Source organism: Chelmon rostratus, chromosome 16 (assembly GCF_017976325.1).
Source record: "Chelmon rostratus isolate fCheRos1 chromosome 16, fCheRos1.pri, whole genome shotgun sequence".
Classification (NCBI taxonomy): domain Eukaryota; kingdom Metazoa; phylum Chordata; class Actinopteri; order Chaetodontiformes; family Chaetodontidae; genus Chelmon; species Chelmon rostratus.
In genome coordinates this window covers 4,438,515-4,456,354 of record NC_055673.1, presented here as the reverse complement: position 1 = coordinate 4,456,354, position 17,840 = coordinate 4,438,515, and the positions used below count along the sequence as shown (strand labels likewise).

At 42.6% G+C, this 17,840-nt stretch overlaps 2 protein-coding genes across 2 annotated transcripts; one reads left to right on the top strand and one right to left on the bottom strand.

Moving 5' to 3' along the window:
* The first annotated feature begins 432 nt into the window (after positions 1-432).
* Positions 433-5,819, top strand: zgc:91910 (uncharacterized protein LOC445276 homolog). Its single transcript, XM_041954811.1, has 4 exons — positions 433-492; positions 2,175-2,325; positions 4,379-4,506; positions 4,782-5,819. Exons 2-3 carry the CDS (start codon positions 2,191-2,193, stop codon positions 4,472-4,474), a joined length of 231 nt encoding a protein of 76 aa, XP_041810745.1. The 5' UTR covers positions 433-492; positions 2,175-2,190; the 3' UTR covers positions 4,475-4,506; positions 4,782-5,819.
* Positions 5,820-6,258: 439 nt separating this feature from the next.
* On the bottom strand, positions 6,259-17,382 carry bmp8a (bone morphogenetic protein 8a). The gene is made up of 7 exons (XM_041954809.1): positions 15,885-17,382; positions 10,359-10,551; positions 9,438-9,586; positions 9,166-9,345; positions 8,914-8,993; positions 8,128-8,238; positions 6,259-7,197 (listed from the first exon to the last, which is right to left on the bottom strand). The coding sequence occupies exons 1-7, from the start codon at positions 16,429-16,431 to the stop codon at positions 7,048-7,050; spliced, it is 1,410 nt and encodes a 469-aa protein (XP_041810743.1). The 5' UTR covers positions 16,432-17,382; the 3' UTR covers positions 6,259-7,047.
* Between the last annotated feature and the right edge of the window lie 458 nt (positions 17,383-17,840).

The window sequence follows — 17,840 nt, the reverse complement described above, 5'->3', positions numbered from 1 at the left end:
GTGTCATTCTGTCCTGGTACACTGATGTGTTGGAGTTATGGAGAGATCAACAGAGAAAGAGAGAGAAAGAAACACAAACCTGTCTGTCTCTGTTCTGTGTGTGTATGATATGGACTCATTTACTGTAATAAAGTGATGAAACTGTTAACATTGTGTGCACTGTTTCTCTTTTGAAGTTGGTTCTTATTGATTTGTATTAAACCACAGTGGCATGCAAAAGTTTAGTTGTTTATTTAGTCAGTTAAATTTCTGTTACTGCTCAAAGTAAAATATGACCTCATGTTCAAAAAACAAAAAGTTAAATATGGCACAAGATGACTTTTTCAATCTCAATCTTTACAGTTTGCAGTTCTGTACCAGGCCAGCTGGGGCGCTGTTCATTTCTCGGCAGGTTTTAACTTGAAGCGACGCTTAAAATGCTTCTTCGACGTTTCCTTTGGCGTTCATAAAAAGACACCGACGACAGAGCGAAGAGAGAGTCAAATCTCGAAGGTAAATCTGCCTGAAAAATGGGAGCTGTATTACTCTTTAACAGCTACAGTTTATTTTGTTGTTGTCTAACAGTGATTTAAGTTCTAAACTGAGTTCTTTATACTACAACAGCATTGTATTGCGTAGTAACTCGGTCACATGCAATCTTAGCTTCCCTAGCTAGCTTAGCTAGCAATGTTAGCAAGGCGGCGCCGGTTGATGTAAGGCCTGTTTGGACGACACCGACAACTTAACTGGTTGTTTTAAGACAGCTTTATTTCAAAACGACGTCAGACTTGTGGTGGTGGGTTATCGTGAAGCAACCAGTTAATACGTTAGAGTTAATCTACATCAAAGAAGCTATTGCCAGACCAGACTAAAAGGGAAACGCCGATGTTAGCTGTGTTTTAACGGGATGGTCAACATGGAAAACGTTAACTGTAGGTCAGGTCGCTGTTGTTCTGGAGTCGAGAGATAATCCTTTCAATATGTAGGCAGGTAAGTTGTGTTTGTGATTAAGATGACGTCTCTCAGTTTAATGATAACATTAAAGCTAATTTTAGCTTAGTTCGTTTGTCTTTTTTTAACTCCCGTGACGTTATTGTTTGACGTAATGTCCTTGTCAGACAAAAACACGTGATTTTATTAAATAAAGCCTGTAATGGTGTGATATAACTATTAACTATAAGAGGGCAAAGGTCTCCTACACTACGTACTGATATAAATTGCATTGATACACGAATGATTAACCCATGTATTGTCAAATATGTACCAGCTAAGAACTGTTTGTAATAATTCAATACGCTGCAAACGGAGCGAGGAGATACACCGAGTTGCCAGTTTATTAGGTACACCTGACTAAAACGACTACAGGTTAATAGTCCTGCGCGGAAGTCTGCTCAATGAAGGTTATAATACTCAGTTTTTGGTGGAACTGGCAAACTGCTGTTTAATTGTGTTTGTTACCTTTCTTCATGTAAATTGGCTTGTGTTAAGTTTTAAAGCCAATCCTGGTCCAATATCCAGCGCACAGATGTGATGTAGACACTTTACAGTGAAGTAGGAGGCATCTTGTGTCCAGCAGTTAAAATTTGAAATGAAAAATATTTACATATTGATTTATTCTGGAATCTTTAATGAGGGAGAAAGAGGAGGTGCCATTTTAAGGATTTTGATGTGATGATAAGACTTTTTCTTTCTGCAAAAGCCATGTCAGACACACATAAGATATTTTTTATGTTTGCCTGAATACGCGTGTGGATGGGATCTTTTAAGTTTTCTTGACCACAACTGGGAAAACCATTTCTTTATGCACCTGGCTTTGCTCACTGAGACATTGTCATGTTGATGATTTCCCTTAATTGGAAAGAAGGGACTTCATGAAAAGCCTCTGACTGAAAGTACAGGGGACAGCTGTCACTACATGGTTTTGGCCATAGATTGTATCCTTGAAAGTTGAGTATTTGACATAAATGAGATTGCTTTAACATTGCAAAAAAGTGCCAGTAATCACACTAAAATTATCGCCATTTATTTAATCATATTTACAAATGTGTCAGGTCAAGCAGCTTATCACATGCTGAATGTTTTCGCTGTTTATTTTCACCTGCATTTAGACACAACCCGTTTTTATATCTCATTGTGTGAGCAAACAAAGGTTGCAGTTTATGATTTGGGCCATAAATGTTTTATTATTCCTGCAGGCGAAAGTTGAGGGCCATGGCTCGTGGGCAGCAGAAGATTCAGTCCCAGCAAAAGAACGCTAAGAAGGCAGCCGAGAAGAAGAAAGGTCAGGGTGCTGACCAGAAGACTGCAGCGAAGGCCGCACTGGTCCACACCTGCCCTGTCTGTCGGGTGAGTGTAACACTGTGCTGCGAGAGGTTACCTGCAGCTGAATACTAATCAGGTTTAGTTGGAGGTAGCAAGTTTTTCCACAGGGGAATTTATTTGAGGTCCAGCTGACTTCCTAGCTAGAAAAATGCACAATACTGAGTGTATTCTCCACAGCTTCAATGATGTGACAGCTATCAGGTGTATGTGTTTAGTATGATTGTCTTGCATTTTTTATCAAATAGTACATCACTGTTCGCCACATGTGCCACTGTTGAAAAACATCAAAAGTATGTTGAGACGTGAAAGAAATTTTGTTGAGTGTTAGCGATGCGTGACCTGCAGGTTAGGCAGGTTTGGGTAAAGCTTTCTAGAAAATACCACAGGGTCAGGTGGGCAGGTCAAAAAGTGAGAAAGCACATCTTAACACAGCCTTCTTTAACTGTGTAACACTTCAATAAATTAAGACACTGACAGCAGGAAAGTATATCATTCTAATAATTCCAAAAGTAATGTCCCTGTATAAACTCAATAATATCTCACTGGAAGCAAATCCGTAATATCAGTACAATGAATAATACATACTGACAGCTTTTGTTTTAGCTTGTTTGGAACCGTTTGCTCTTAGCCCAGCTAGTGTGCTGTGCTTGTGTAAAACATGGCAGCGGATGAGGGACTGCAGAGTGAAATATATCTACTTTTCTGCATGTATATGCTTGTTAAACAGGTGTATTGATGACGTGTTAGCTTTTTGCTCATGCAGGGTTTATTACACTCACAGTAACGAGCATAGCTGCTCAGCCCCAATGCAGAGAACAGAGTCAGTCGTGTCTGCGATTTTCATTGTCCATCTTTTGTGTTTCTGATTCTTCTGTGAGAATCTTGTCATCAGTTTGAGAAGACTATCCCCCACATACCGGTAGCTATTAGCGATGAGTCCTGTTCGCTGTAGAATGTTGAACTAAAAGGTGTAAATAAATTGTAATGTTTGTGAAGTTGGATTGGTGAACGCTCACAGTATGGAGATTTCTTTAAATTAAACCTTTATTTAATCCCATTCTCAAGAGAGACCTAATTAGACCTGGTGGCCACAGATAACCTGTTTATGGCCACGGGCCATTAGGTCGTGGTTATAGACGCTGGTATAGAGCTACACATGTAGGCTCCTATTTCCGTAAAATTCACTGTTAAGAAGTCTGTGTTTGTGAGTGTGTGTCAGTGAGAGAGAGAGACAGCGATAATGACTTTTGATTTGCTGTAATTCAGAACACTGGAACAATTTATCTGTTTATGTAGCCCAGATCATCCTACTACTGTGGGCGGGGGATAAAAAGAGCCCTTTGGACAGCGCCCTAGCTGCCCCCAGCAGCAGGATCAGCACCTTGGAGAGTGCCACGCCGCTCACTCCTGACAGTTGTGCTACGATAAAGCATAAAGTCGGCGGCTTGCTTGTCGGGTTTGGGTCGCTGATGGATGGGTTAAGTGGAATTTTCTTGTTACTGGTCAGGTGGGTGCAGGTATTAAACCCTGACCTGAACATCACTATCGAGTAGTTCGATATCTACTAAGATGAAAAATAAGTAATTAGAAAACACCAGTTGACAATTTGTGAAGTAGAAGCTGTGGGCTGCAATTAACTTCATTATCAGAGTATTTCCTTGATTAACTATAAATTATAAAATGTCAGAGGATATAAAAAAAATATATAGTTTTGCAGTACCCAAGGTGGTGGTGTCAAAACCCAAAGATATTCTGTTTGTCCTCCTTGAATCCTTGAATTCCCACCGAGGCCGCTTTAACGGAAGTGTACTTACTGTACGTGACACTGACGGACGCCGCAGGGAGGCGACTCCAGCACATGGCACACTTTGAAATAAGAAGGCTGTCTAATAAAAAGGTTTCCTAAATTTGATGACTGTCAAAAACAAACAACTGTGTCAGAAGTTCAAAGTCTGCCATCATTTATGACAAAGGAAAGCAGAAGCAAGATTATCAGACTAGTTCTAATGGGGCTAATTTGTTACCACAAGATCACATCATTTAAAACCACGATTCTTTTTTTTATTTTTTATTGCAGACACAGATGCCTGACCCCAAGACCTTCAAGCAGCATTTTGAGAGCAAACACCCGAAGTCCCCCATGCCTTCTGAGCTGGTGGACGTTCAGGCATAAAGACCTGCGGACCGGACTGGACATGAACCCGGGTAAGACCGACTCTCTGTGATTCAAGTGTTTCTCTTAGGCTGCTGTTTCGTGAAACCCCTTTAAATTTGGCATCCATGTAGAATTGGTGCAAAAAAAATACCAGAAACAGCTTTTAAATTTAACCGAAACCTCCAACTTTTCTGATTATTTAGTGAAGAAACATTTTAAAAAGAAAACCTCACTGAGGGTTTTTGCTAACTCGCTTGTTCACTGTTAATATTTTCCAACTAAAACCATAATACTAAAAAAAACCCGAACAAACTGTTGCTTACAGATACACAATGACCACGGACTAAACGTTGAATCAAGGCGCCTGAAGGATGTTGATGACGAACACTGGGACCCGTCAGTATTCATGGACAACGGGTTGGGATGGAGGGAGGTGGTGGATGTGTGTATGTGCTGTGTACGTACATGTGTGTTTGTAAGAGAAAACAGTAACGAAGGGGCAGAAGTACACCAGCACCCCATTTTATATTTATTACATACTACTACCTTGCTATTCCAAATGGGGAGGGGACCGGAAAGATTGCCTGCTAACACTGAATAAAATTACCTTCTGACTAATGACTGGGAGATGGAAAGTAAAAAGTTTTTTTTGAATGTACGGGGAAGCTCACAGCCGGCTGTACTTGTTAAACACTGTGTCGTCCAGAGGAACAGATGGCACGGGCCCCCGCTATAGGTTGCATCACTCATCCACAATGGGCGGGGCACTGCTGTTGGGTTAAAACTGTGTAACTGCAGTCCTTTTATTCTCACGTGAGCAAATGGTTTCCATGACTAAAATCTGTGTAACTTCAGAATTGTAAATGCAGTAAAATGCAGGACATTACTTCCTGAAACTTTTTTTTTTTGGATATTGATGATGACTCTACAGCTGTGCCTCCTCTGTGCTGCTGCTCCACAGGTGTCCACACTCAGTCACACCTCACAACAGTACCTCACGTTACACCACAAGTCTCATAGCATGTTTATTTCCCTCCGTACCCTCGACTTCTGCTCATTTTCACGTCGCCCTCTCTGGGAATGTCTCCCAACACAATCTTGGCAATAACATCATCTTTGTCGTCAGTTAAACTGAGACGAAAACCAAATGCTAACATTTCTTTAACTAACATAATCTCATTTACGCTGTTTGTTGTTCATTGATGGAAAAAATTGTAAGTAGCCCCAAAGGACTGAGAATTCAAGAGGTGTGTTTAGTAACTGCCAAAATGATTTAATCCCTCTTCTTTTTGGTCATTCATGTATTCACTAGCAGGCAACTAATTTGCTTTGGTGTTTTTTTTCTCTTTTTTTTTTTTTAACCTTTTCAATAAATTGAACAATGTATTTAATGTGACCGCTCCTCATCTGATTCTGTGTGATGTCCACTTGAATTACATTACAGGGCTGCAGCTAACGGTTATTGTCATTATCAATCAAGGAACCATTTGGTGTAGAAAATAGTGAAAAAATTGAGGTGACATTTCAGATGTTTTGTTCGATCAATAACCCAAAAGATGTTTCGTTCACGATCACAGGAGGAAGAAGCAGAAAATCCCACAAATTAGAAACTTGGATTAAGTGATATTCAGCATTTTTGCTTGAAAAATAATAATTAATGAATTATCAAAATAGTTGATCAATTAATTGACTTATTGTAGCAACTCTAAGTCAAAGGTGAACATTTTCTCTACAATGTCATCTTCATTCATCCAGAAATCATTAAGGCAACACCAGAATTAAACTGAAGAGAAATCCAAATGTCACTTTCAGTTTTTATTAGTGGATATGATTCACTGACTGACTTGTAAAAATGAAACTTGATTATTTACACTGAGTTTTCTTCTTTATCATACTATGACCATAAGATAAGAGAACGTGAAAAGTTTTTAGTAATAACAATTTGATATTTTCTCCTCGTATAGACTCCAACAGTAGAAATGCTGTCACCAGATTTCTTTCTTAAAAACAGGCATCACTAATGGCTTGTTCTGCCATCTCATATCATTTGCCATTCAAAGCTAACTGCGAAGTCGAAATCAATTCTTTTTTGTAAAAGTCGATGTATTAAAATTACACTGTACTCTTGAAAAGTTGGCAAATAAGTTCTGTACTTGTTTTTAAGTATTAACCTACATGAAGCTGATGGATGTTTCATGAGAATACAGTTCAGGTCAAAGGTGTGTTCATATAGACTCGACAGTATTTCTCACATGTAAGCAGAATAACCTGCAGCTGCGGAGCGACAATTTGTACATAAACAAATACTCAGAAAATATGTTTGAAGCCTCTGAGCGCTGATTTGGAATCAGTAAACTCTGACTCTTTCATTTTGGACAGTAGATTAAAGACTGTTCAGCTGCTGATCCTAAATCAGCCCTCAAACACTTAAGACAAAGACCTGTCTAATAACGCTTCTGTCATCCAGCATGTTGGCCAACGTTACAGGTTTCTGCAGAGTTCATGTCTGGAAACAATCATCCATGTCAGTTGTTTTGGACTTGGACTGGACTGTTCAGTGTCCAGGCTACTGAGTGGGACCGTAATGACTCTCATAGACACCCGCAGGTCTTTACCACCATGTTACGGTGTTTCTTCAGGATGACGTTGTTGTTGTCGTCATAGAACAGGACGGAGATTGGGCTGAGCTTGGTGGGGGCGCAACACGCCTTAGGAACCTCGTCAGGCTTCAGGAGGTGGACCTATCACAGAGTCAAGTACAGTGAATATTTACAGTTCAGGTATTTAAAGCCTTTATCTCACCTACAGTCATTAAGTGTGCAGAACGATGTTACAGCAGAAAACCTACCAATACAACCATGTAGAAATACTTCACCACAAGAGAAAGATGTTCAAAATCCTTCTCAGGTAATTGTATGTTCAGTATTATCAGAAAAAAGATCTTAAAGTATCAAAAGTAAAAATACTCATATTTAATATTAGATTAATACTGATGCAGCGATGTGTGAGCAGCATGTCAGGTGGAGCTAGTCTGAACTGCTCCTTAAACAGTCAGGTCGTTTAGTCCAGTATATAATTTGTATATTAATGTGTTTGTCTTTATGAAATACTGGATAATTTGACCTCTTTCGGCCTTAAATAGTTACTGAAACTCTAAAGGAACCACTGTTTTCAACAATGTGCTGTATTTTAAAAGCTTGTTAGATGTATGAAAAAAAATTTAATCTAAGAGGTAAGCAGTAACTTAAACTGTTTGATGAACGTAGTGGAGTAAAAAGTGAAATATTTCCCTCTAAAATGTGGTGGAGTTAAAGTTTAAAGTAGCTCGAAATGGAAATGCTCAAGTACAAGTACCTGTTTTACTTCAATACATGTACGCGTTGCAATGTTCCTGTCCATCACTGACACTGAGCAACACTGAGCAAAAACTAAAATTTGAATTTGAAGGATCATGTGGGACAGGACAGCCATGTTCAGAGAATGAAAACCAACAGCAGCAGACTGTGGCCCACACACACACAGCAGGATCACTTCTAAAGTACTGCAGTATTGATCTGCTGTTGGTCCACGTTCTGAAGGAAAAGTCTCCACGGTGGGACGAGTCAGTATCTGTATGAACTGTGTGTGTGTGTGTGTGTGTGTGTGTGTGTGTGTGAGGTCACTGCACTGACCACTTGCTGGATGAGGGCGTGGTTCGTGGCGTTCATGCAGGAGCCCAGAGGATAAAAACACTCTCCATCACAGTAGTAAGCTGAATATCCAGTGGGGGCCAGAACCCAGTCCTGATCAGAGGAAGGAAAATCGTCCATTCACAAAAAGATTGACAGTGCAGCTGTCTTTATCAAACTGCTGCTGCGTTACAAGTAAACATCGTTCAGTTTTACTACTCCAATACTTTATCTGAAGCGATATAAAATGTGTTTTAATTAGATGAATATATGTACATCAAGCAGCTGGTGAAGGTGGAGCTGATTTAACTCCTTTTTATACTACTGGAGTTTTATAACAATATATCATCATTTATTAGCTGATTTATATTTTGTATTAATCTAAATATGTAAGAAACTTGTAGCTGAAGCTTTCAAATAAATAGAGTAGAGGAAAAACATTTATCTCCATAATGTAGTTTAGGAGGCGTAACAGTATGAGGTAGCAGAAGATAGAAATACCCAAGTTATGCAGTACAACTGCTTGAATAATTGCACGTAGTTATATTGCGGCAGTGCTGCTTATTAGATTGTTGTTCATTGAACATGTTTAAGATTTGAGAAATTAAAGATTTCTAACAATTTACAAAATCTGCATTTAAATGGCATTACACTGATTTAGCCAAATAACTGAGAAGAATGAATTATCAAGAGCAATGATGCTGATCCTGTCTGTGAGAAATGGACACGTACGCTAATAAAAAGAGAGAACATAAATGAAGAAACGAAGCAGTTAAAGCGTGAGCTGACCTTCCACCCCAGGTCGCTGAAGCTGACGTAGAGTTCGTGCTTTTTACAGGGCTGACCTCCGCTGTTAGCAGGACTCCGATCTGATCACACAAGAAAAAACACTCGGGAAGATCAAAGTCACAGAATTACAGATGAAACGAAGGAATCCATCAACTTTTCAGACCACAGCTTTCAAGGTTTCATATGGATGAGAACCAAACATTAAAGCATGACTGTCAGCTGTAAGCCCAGTGTGCTTGCATGGAACCTAACTATGGATGCTGGGGACTGGGAGGTCGTATTTGGGCTTCTTCCTGCGGGGATGCGGTTTGACGGCTCGTGGCGGGCGACACGGGACCTGACTCTCCCTGAAGAAGGTCACCATGAAGGGCTGCTTGGAGCGAGGGCCCCTGCGTCCCACCAACCCAATCCAGCCTGCAGACAGGGAGCGGTCTGGGAGAGGAAGCAGAGACATTACTGCTCCGACAGTTTCAGTTTCAAACGGTGTGAACCGCCCAGTGAGTACGTTATGAAAAGATACCCACCCTCCTCTGTCTCCACGTAGAGACGTATGCCCAGGTTGCTGCGGGGGTGGAGGAGCCAGTGGTTGGAGGCGGTGGTGACGTCGAAGGCGAGCCAGCCCTCCTGTCCTGCAGGCACAGACTGCATGTCCAGCAGCACCAGCTCCGGCTCTCTGAGCCAAAACACACAACAACTCGAGTCTGATTTTACTCATACAGTGAAATTTAGGGCCGACGAAGACGAAAACGTTTCACTTTAACTGCTGCTCTGAAAATTTTTAAACACAATTCATTACATTTACAACCAATCAGATCAGAAAGCACTTTTTTTATTTTACAGTAAAAATCAGTTTACTGGTGATGAGGAGCACTATTCAGCCTGTAAAACAGAAGTTTAGTCTCTTCTGTGCTGCTATAGGAGGTTTCCAACGTCTGAGAAAGTAATGATGCCCCCTGAGTTCTCTTAAATAAGGCTCGACACTTCAAATGTTTGACACAAACCTGCTTTTTAAAATGAGATGTGCAGGTATTGAACAGGCAGGGACGATGTGATGACAGACGTCACTGAGCTGCCTCTGTAAGTCGCCAAACTAATAAATCATTGAAGTTCTTAGAAAAAATACCCACAAAATTCTAATACTGAAGAAACCGGAGTTCCCACCAACACTGTAACAAAGGTTAAGCCTAAAAAAATGTCCGATCGATGGCAGGATGATGGTTTGTTTGTTTGCAAGTGAGCAGGATGTGATCACAGAGACTAGACGTGGTACCAGATGATGAGGATCAAGTGTCATAAACAAAAAATGTTCAAATCATTAACTATTTAGCACCTAAGTATTCAAAATGTGGAGTAATAACATACATTTGAAGCAAAGTTCAGTGAAACAAACTCTTTATATTGCACTATTAACAGCAGATAAAACCAAACAGTGGGCTGCAGGGAACCTGTGTCTGTTCTCTCGCTGGATCTCGTAGACAGAGATGTGCAGCGTCCGGTTGGCCCTCTGGCCCATCGTCAGGGTCTTATAGATCCGAAACTCTGCCGCCGTCACCGTCTCCCCCTGAGGGAGGGGCGTCAGATCGAAACGAAACTCCTTCCAGTACGGACGAGGCTGCAGGAGGTCACGCTCCTGCTCCACTGCAGGGGGGGGAAACAAGTGTTAGACAACGACCGATACAGGCACAGAGAACTACAGTGAACTCAACAAGCTACAACTCCGGCAATTCAAAGGCAACTAATCAGTGCCAGGAAGTACAAGTAACCAAGTACATTTACTCAAGTACTGCACTGAAGTTCAAAATGAGGTACTTGCACTTTATGTGTGTATTTCCGTTTCATGCTGCTTTTTACTTGCACTCCACTGTATTTCATTTATTAGACAGCTGTAGTTACTTTTCAGATTAAAACTTAAAAAAATATATAATAAGCTTTTAATGATTAGTCGATTGATCAGTCTTTTATGATCTTAAAGTGAATATCTTTGGGATCTGGAGTATTTTAACAAGCAACATGAAGATGGAACTGTGGCCTCTGGGAAATTATAGTCTGCATTTTCCACTAATTTCTGACATTTCATGAACAATTGATTCACTTAGAAAATAATATGCAGATTATTAGATAATGTAATTAATTATTAGCGGTGCTGCTTTGAAATTAGATTATAGAAATATTTGAAAGAAGTACAGTAATGACAGGCAAAAAGTATTAGAGGTTCATGAATGTGAGCTGTGCAGCTCTGTCGGAGAGTCTGATGTGTCTGACTGAGACGCCTGAGAGGAATCAGAAGGGAAAAGCTTGAGTTTAAACAGATGTGAGAGCAGAAAATGTGTTGACGTAACGATGAAAATGGAGCAAGAAAAGTGACGAAGAGCAGCAGCGTGAAGGTGTGGAGGAGCTGAGGTCACAGGGAGACGATTCAATGAGAGGGACTCGAAGGGAGGAGGAGGAGAGGAACGCTGGAAGAGCCTTCAGTCCTCCAGCGTCTGTAATGTGTGCACAATAATTAGCTAATTATTGATGATGATACAAGTAGGATTTTAATATTTGGAAGCAATTTTTAACAGCTTCAAATACTGTTGTGTAGTTTAATCAATAGCAATGCATCATATTGTAGAATAAAAACTGGAATATTTCTAAATATAATCAGGTATTAAGAGGCAGAAAGTGGAAACACTTCAAAGAATAGTTGAACATTTTGGGAAATAGTTAGCTTAGCTTAGCATAAATAGTGTAAATGGAGAAACAGCTAGCCTGGCTCTGTCAATCAACCTCCCAGCACTTCATAGTAGTTGCCTGGCAACATCATGGCGCGGTCAGGACTCCAGGAAGTCAACACACCAAGCTAAGAAATAATCTGTCACATAAATACCTGTACAAGCACACCTGTACCTGTCGCTTTCACACATTGTTTTGGAGCTAATTGATCAAATGAGATATAACATGTTGATCAGAGAGCTGTGGAGGTGTAGCAAGGTGGATTTTGCTGCCTTCAGACAGAGCCAGGTGAGCTCTTTCACCCTGGTTCCAGTCTTTGTGCTAAGCTAAATGAGTGTTTTATGTTGTTTTACTGTTTATTTTGTTGGCTAGCCTGTTTAATTTGGGGCTAACATGTTGCATGGCTAATGTGGCTTCTCCCACAGACTGGGAGTGATGTGGACTAATTCTGTGATAATTAGGGACAATCAAGAGGAACTGAACACTGAGCCTCATTTGAAGTCGACTAAATAATGAGCAGCAGGTTTGATGCTTTTTCTTGTTGCTTTTTTTTGTGTGTTTACACTGCAGCGCTACCTCAGCTAGCATTAGCTTTGTTGTTACGCGAAGCCTCCAGGATCCTTGCTGGTATGTGTGTGTGTGTGTGTGTGTGTGTGTGTTGTTCCTGTATTTGAATGTACTTGAAAGACGTGCTCTGAAGGTAAGATAGCCATGTGTGGAAAAGAAAAGTAAATCCACAGGAATTCATTGTGTTACTTTGGTTAGCATACCGCAGCTAGCTAGCTCAGACCATACAAAAACCTTAATGTTAGTGGGCTACTGGGCAGTGAGGCCAAGGCTAATATGGATCAGATTGATGCTTGAACATGTGCGGTGTTGAAGTTTTTATTTTAGAAGCGGTTATTGTGGTGATATTCATGGTTGAACTGCAGCTAGCTGGAAGCTAAAACATCTGGCAGTGCTGATTGGAAACAGGTGAGCGGCGCCTGCTCAGGCCTGTATGCACTGATACCTCAACTATGGCCTCATAAGTAAAGCATTTCAAAGTGAACTTAAGTAAGATAAGATCAACTTTATTGATCCCCAGCTGGGGAACCTTGGTAGTACAATACTTGAGTAAATGTACTTAGTTACATTCAACCACTGGAGAAGTATGTTTCAGCTCAGCACAGTTTTAAACACTGTAGAAACAAACTTTCACATACGAGATGAAACATTTGACGTCATTCTGAAGCCTCCACACTGGAAAATAAATAAAGACGTATGTATTCTTCCCTGCCCAGTTTTTCTTTATTTACTCTATTTACCCGGAGAAGATTTATGAGGCGTGTTCGCTTCCATCAGACTCACGCTGAGCAGGACGATGGTGAAAGTGCCTTGCTCAACAGAACATCGACAGAACGCGTGATTCTGCCGAACTTTTGAGCCAGCAGAAGCAAAAACTGACCAGAGGAATGTGGCCGAAACACGTCCTCGTGTGGACATCCTGTTAAAATCCTCCATCAAATCCCAACGTGAAGCACCAGTGCAGTGTGTGTGTGTGCGTGTGTGTGCTTGCGTGCGTGTGCGTGCGCCCCCACAGGGACACGAAACAGCTCTGGTCACTGGGGTTTGGCGCATGCACACACACACACAATGCATGGTAAATAGAGATACTAAGGACAGGACACCCCTGATGGGCTGGGCGTGCATATATCAGGGCGCACACACACACACACACACACACACACACACACACACAGCAGTAATTAGAGACACTTAGTGCCCTGAACCGCAGCAGCTGCTCAGCACACACACCACTAATTGCAGCCCTGCCTCGTATTTTTAGAGTCGCTCCCTCCACAGCAGTATTTTCATCTCGCTTCGGACCGTTGGCTTTTTTTTTTCAGTGTGTGTCAGTGGGGCCTTTAATTCTAACCAGCTGTGTCTTCCCATTACATATGCGTAGGAACACACACCCATGCCTGTTTGATTCAACTTACGTGAACCACACACACACACTGATTAGATTAGTCGTAGGAATGGAAACTCAAGATATCGAATCTGCAGCGGATCACGAGACGGACGCGCAGCTTTGTGGAACAAAGCTCACGAGGAGGTGCCGTGAAGAAACCTTCAACGCGCTGAATGATGGTGATTCTGTGCGTCGCCTGCAGGTCACATGCAAATACACGACCAGCCTGCTGTTATGACTTTCTGCTCGGTTTCCTCCAGGTCTGTGAGATGCGCTCTGTGCACATGTGATGATGTTCAAAGGGTTTCGCGACAGAAAGAAAGCTCCACCATGTGAAAGGAAACACTGGCATGGTCACTATTAGAGGCATGAGTCACTTTTGAGTCACCTGTGTTTACAAAATGCTGGTGGTTTGGAGGATAAATTGCCACCCTTTTTGCAGTGTTGACCGATAAATTTAAGGGTGCATTTTCTTCTCCAAAACAGCTGGAAAGCAAACCTCTCATTTGACGCGAGTTCATTAAAGACCCCGAGCAGGGCAGAGGGGATGGTGTTTCCCACGGTAAACTGGGTGCACATCGTCGTCCCGTTCCAGAGGAGCTGGAGGAAGGAAGCCATTCAGGAGAGGATGTTTAATTTTTCTGCTTTGGCAGATAGGCATCAGTCAGGCTGCTGCGTGGTTTGGACGGGCAGCACGAACACTCGCACAGGATCTGGGTGCTGATGTTAATCTGGATTTCTTATATATACAGTATATTTAGGGAAGCAATTAACAATTAATTTCATTATCAGTGACTCTGCAGTTTGTTTTCTCGATTAATCAATCCATCATTTTACGTTAACGAGGTTCCAGAAGCTTCAAACTGTTTCTTTGTTGAGCCAACTGTCCAAGATCTTCACCAAAACTGGTGGGAATTTCTATTGATTGCCTAATTGACTGAGCTCTGATTAAATTCTCTGCTTGGAAGTGTAAGCAATTATGTTGTACTTACAGACTGCATCACTAAAATTAACTGAATTTAACCAAATTCAGAGAATCGATTTCTCTCTTTTGATAAACACTATTAAGAGATGTTTCAGTGTTTGAGACCATCGTGCTGTTTCTCTTCTTTTTATTCCTTTTAATCACGTTTCTATCTTTCCATTCATCTGATGAACAGAGAGAAACCTGACAGAAAATAAAAAAAAACATTGAAGAGAAGATCTAAACTGTTCAATTCTTCTGTCTTCGTCCTCTGTCAGCCGTCAGAGATGGTCTCGGAGCTGGACTGATGCTCGGCTCAGTTTGGCTGAAGCTGCAGTGGAGCGAGGCTGGTGGATTCAGGAATGCTGGGCTAAAATGGAAACCTACCAATATAGTTCAGCCGTACTGACACTGGTTTTAATCCGCTCTGTGGGGGTGAAAGTTTATGGAAGACAAACGAAAAGAGCAGCACCGACGTTTCACTGTCAGGAAGTTCACAAAGTGTCATTTCTTTCTCTCCAACTTTACATTTTGGAGCCAAACGGCGAAGTCAAAAACTGCTGTCAGTCCGAACTGATGTCAGAAAACGTACTTTTTAAGGTTAAAGGACAGTTTGAATATTTTACTTGCCAAGAGAGAGATGAGAAGATTACGACCACATTCATGTCTGTCCCTTAGATATAAAGCTACAGCAAGTAGCCAAGTAGCTTAGCTTAGGTTGGCAGAAAGGCTGGAAACAGCTAGCCCGGCCCTTCAAAATGTATTGTACAGTTAGCATAGCTGAAGCTTTAACACAACGTATCTCTTTGTTTAATCCGTTGGACGTTGTGTTTAGCATGTTGCTGCGTCCTGTCGCGTAACTTCCTGTCACGTGTTGTTTTCACACGGATGTTTGTTCAGGTTAAACACACAAGATCTAATATGTTAATCAGTGAGCTTTAGAGGTGCTGGTGGGCTAGCTGTTTCCCCACCGTTTCCAGTCTCTATGCTAAGCTAAGTTAACCAGCTGCATATTAGAGTGCTAGATTGTATTTCAAACTGTCAAACTGTGCCTTTAAGATGGCAGCGTGTCACATCCCTGCATGCTTGTATTTTGGTGATTTCTTTGCTACGCTGCGTAAAACACCAAAACACCAGCTGCTGACTTACTGCTTGATTTTCCGGTGAGTTTCTGAAGCTTCTTTCGTTGATGTGATTGCTTTCACCGCTCACGCTCAGTGTTCCCTTTTTCAAACACACCACGAATGCAACCTGCATCACTTCCTGTCCGCCTCAGCATTTTTTTCCCCACGGATCACCCACCTTAAACACCTGCTGTCAGGGGCCGGTTTTACTCACCCAGGTTGACGAAGCTCATCACCGTGTCGGCCTCGCTGACCACCGTGCCCAGCGGCGGCGTGTGCGTGCTGAGGGTCGGAGGGGCTGCGTGGTTGACCTGAGGCGACCTTTCCGCCCCTCCGACCTTCCCCATGCCAGGTCCGTTCACAATAATTTCATTGCCCTCATCCTCCCCGTCGGCCGACATGGCGTGGTACAGGTCCAGCATGAAGAGCGGTGCGGAGGAGGGCGGTCGTAGCGGCGGGTGGGGTCTGGGTCTCCCCGGCAGACCCAAAATGGACAGGATCTCCTTCTGCATCTCCTTCTTCTCTCGGCCGCTGAGCCGCCTGAAGCTGGAGTGGACCACGGCCTCGGCCTGCTGGCTCCACAGGGAGAGAAAGAGCAGGAGCAGCAGGGGCAGGAGGAGCAGGGTCCTGGGGTGGAGGAGAGGCCGGTGGGGTCTCGAGGTGGATCTGGTCTGCTGCTGGAAGACGCCACTGCTGTTTTTGCTCATGTGTTTCATCTTGCTGCAAAGACAAGAGCAGCTGTGGGAGACGTCTGAGTCCATGGTTGTGGTTTCTTGTTTCTTCTTCTATGTTGGGAAATCGAGAGTTTTATTCCCACTAATAATCAGCCGCACAGGTTTCCTCACTTCAGCTTATCTCCAGTGTTTCCAGACTGACAACCACAGTGTTTTCTACTCGCTCCGGCTGGTCCGCTGACCGTCTGTCCTCCTGTTTCAGAGTCACCACAGACAAACGCAGTGCTGATTTATGCCTGATGTGTTTAGAGGAGAGCTGCCTCTGGACGGGACGTGTTTACCGCCTTAAACTGCCTCTGTTTATCTCTCCCTCCCCCTTTGCCTTCCTCTCTCCCTCTTCCACCTTCTCTAATCTTGAAGAAGAGGAAAAAAAACCCTCCTCACCCTCTGATCCACTTCTCCCTCACCTCTTAGTCGTGCAGCAGAAGAAACAGAGATAATGAGAGTGAGGGCATAATTACAAGCTTGCGATGTGTTTTGAATATAGACAAACAATGCCTCTGAGGAAGATCGCTCCACGCTTTGAAGTTGTTAACTTGGAGGATGGAAAGCAATTTCAGTGATGAGCAGGTGCCGCAGAGATTGCAGTGAAATTTGAGAGCTGTTTCATCAGGTTTGCTCGCGGTCCTCGTCGGCCTCAACAGGAAATGAAGTTCACACCTGCAGCGAGTCAGCGTTCAGCCTCATAAGAATAATCTGCTGTGGAGCAATCACTGCTGGAAACTTTTATCCACTCATCCTTCGGCACTTATTCATCCATTCAAGACTTCTCCACACCCACACGTCTCTGGGGGTTCCAGATGTCTTTCTTAATCCATTTTATAAAAGCGATAACTCCAGGAAATTGTTTCCTGATTGTCGTCCTTGAGAGAGGCGAGAGGTTTGTTTCGCAGTCCTCGGGTCTCTCGTCCACACTGTGGGTGCCTGTTGGGAGTGTGAGAGCATCTGAAGGCAGAGCTGTGCCGCAGTCACACTGGATCCCATGCATGAAACAGAGTGCAGCGGTTGTTCAGAACCAGGAGGGAGTTTCCCTCCCAGCCTCCGCCTCTCCACCTCTTTCAAGTCAGCTTCTCTCTCAGCTGCTCGCATCTCATCATCACCCCTCCCAGCGGTCTCTTCGGGAGACCTCATCTCTCTCTCCTTCTTACCTCCACCCATCTATCTTTTCATCTCCTCATGACTGCTTCCTTTCATAGCCGCTCAACGCTGAGTCTCGGGCGGCTCGGTGGGAAGGACGTCAAGTGGCCCGATGCCCCGCTTAATAGCAACTCTGCTCACAACTAGCGTAATGGGTTGAAAGCCAAAAGTGGATGTAATTTCTCCACAAATGTTGGTTTGTATGGAGAGCCAAACCTGACAAAAGGCAGTTAGCAAGTTATCAACAGCTGAATACATCCATAAATAATAAAAACATTTTACATCGAGTGTAACAAGAA

Coding starts and splice junctions, on each gene's coding strand:
- zgc:91910 (XM_041954811.1), top strand. CDS start 2,191: ATGGCTCGTGGGCAGCAGAAGATTCAGTCCCAGCAAAAGAACGCTAAG. Junction 2,326..4,378: donor ACACCTGCCCTGTCTGTCGG/GTGAGTGTAACA, acceptor TTTTTATTGCAG/ACACAGATGCCTGACCCCAA.
- bmp8a (XM_041954809.1), bottom strand. CDS start 16,431: ATGGACTCAGACGTCTCCCACAGCTGCTCTTGTCTTTGCAGCAAGATG. Junction 10,552..15,884: donor GATGAGCTTCGTCAACCTGG/GTGAGTAAAACC, acceptor CCCCCCCTGCAG/TGGAGCAGGAGCGTGACCTC. Junction 7,198..8,127: donor ACGCCCTCATCCAGCAAGTG/GTCAGTGCAGTG, acceptor ACTCTGTGATAG/GTCCACCTCCTGAAGCCTGA.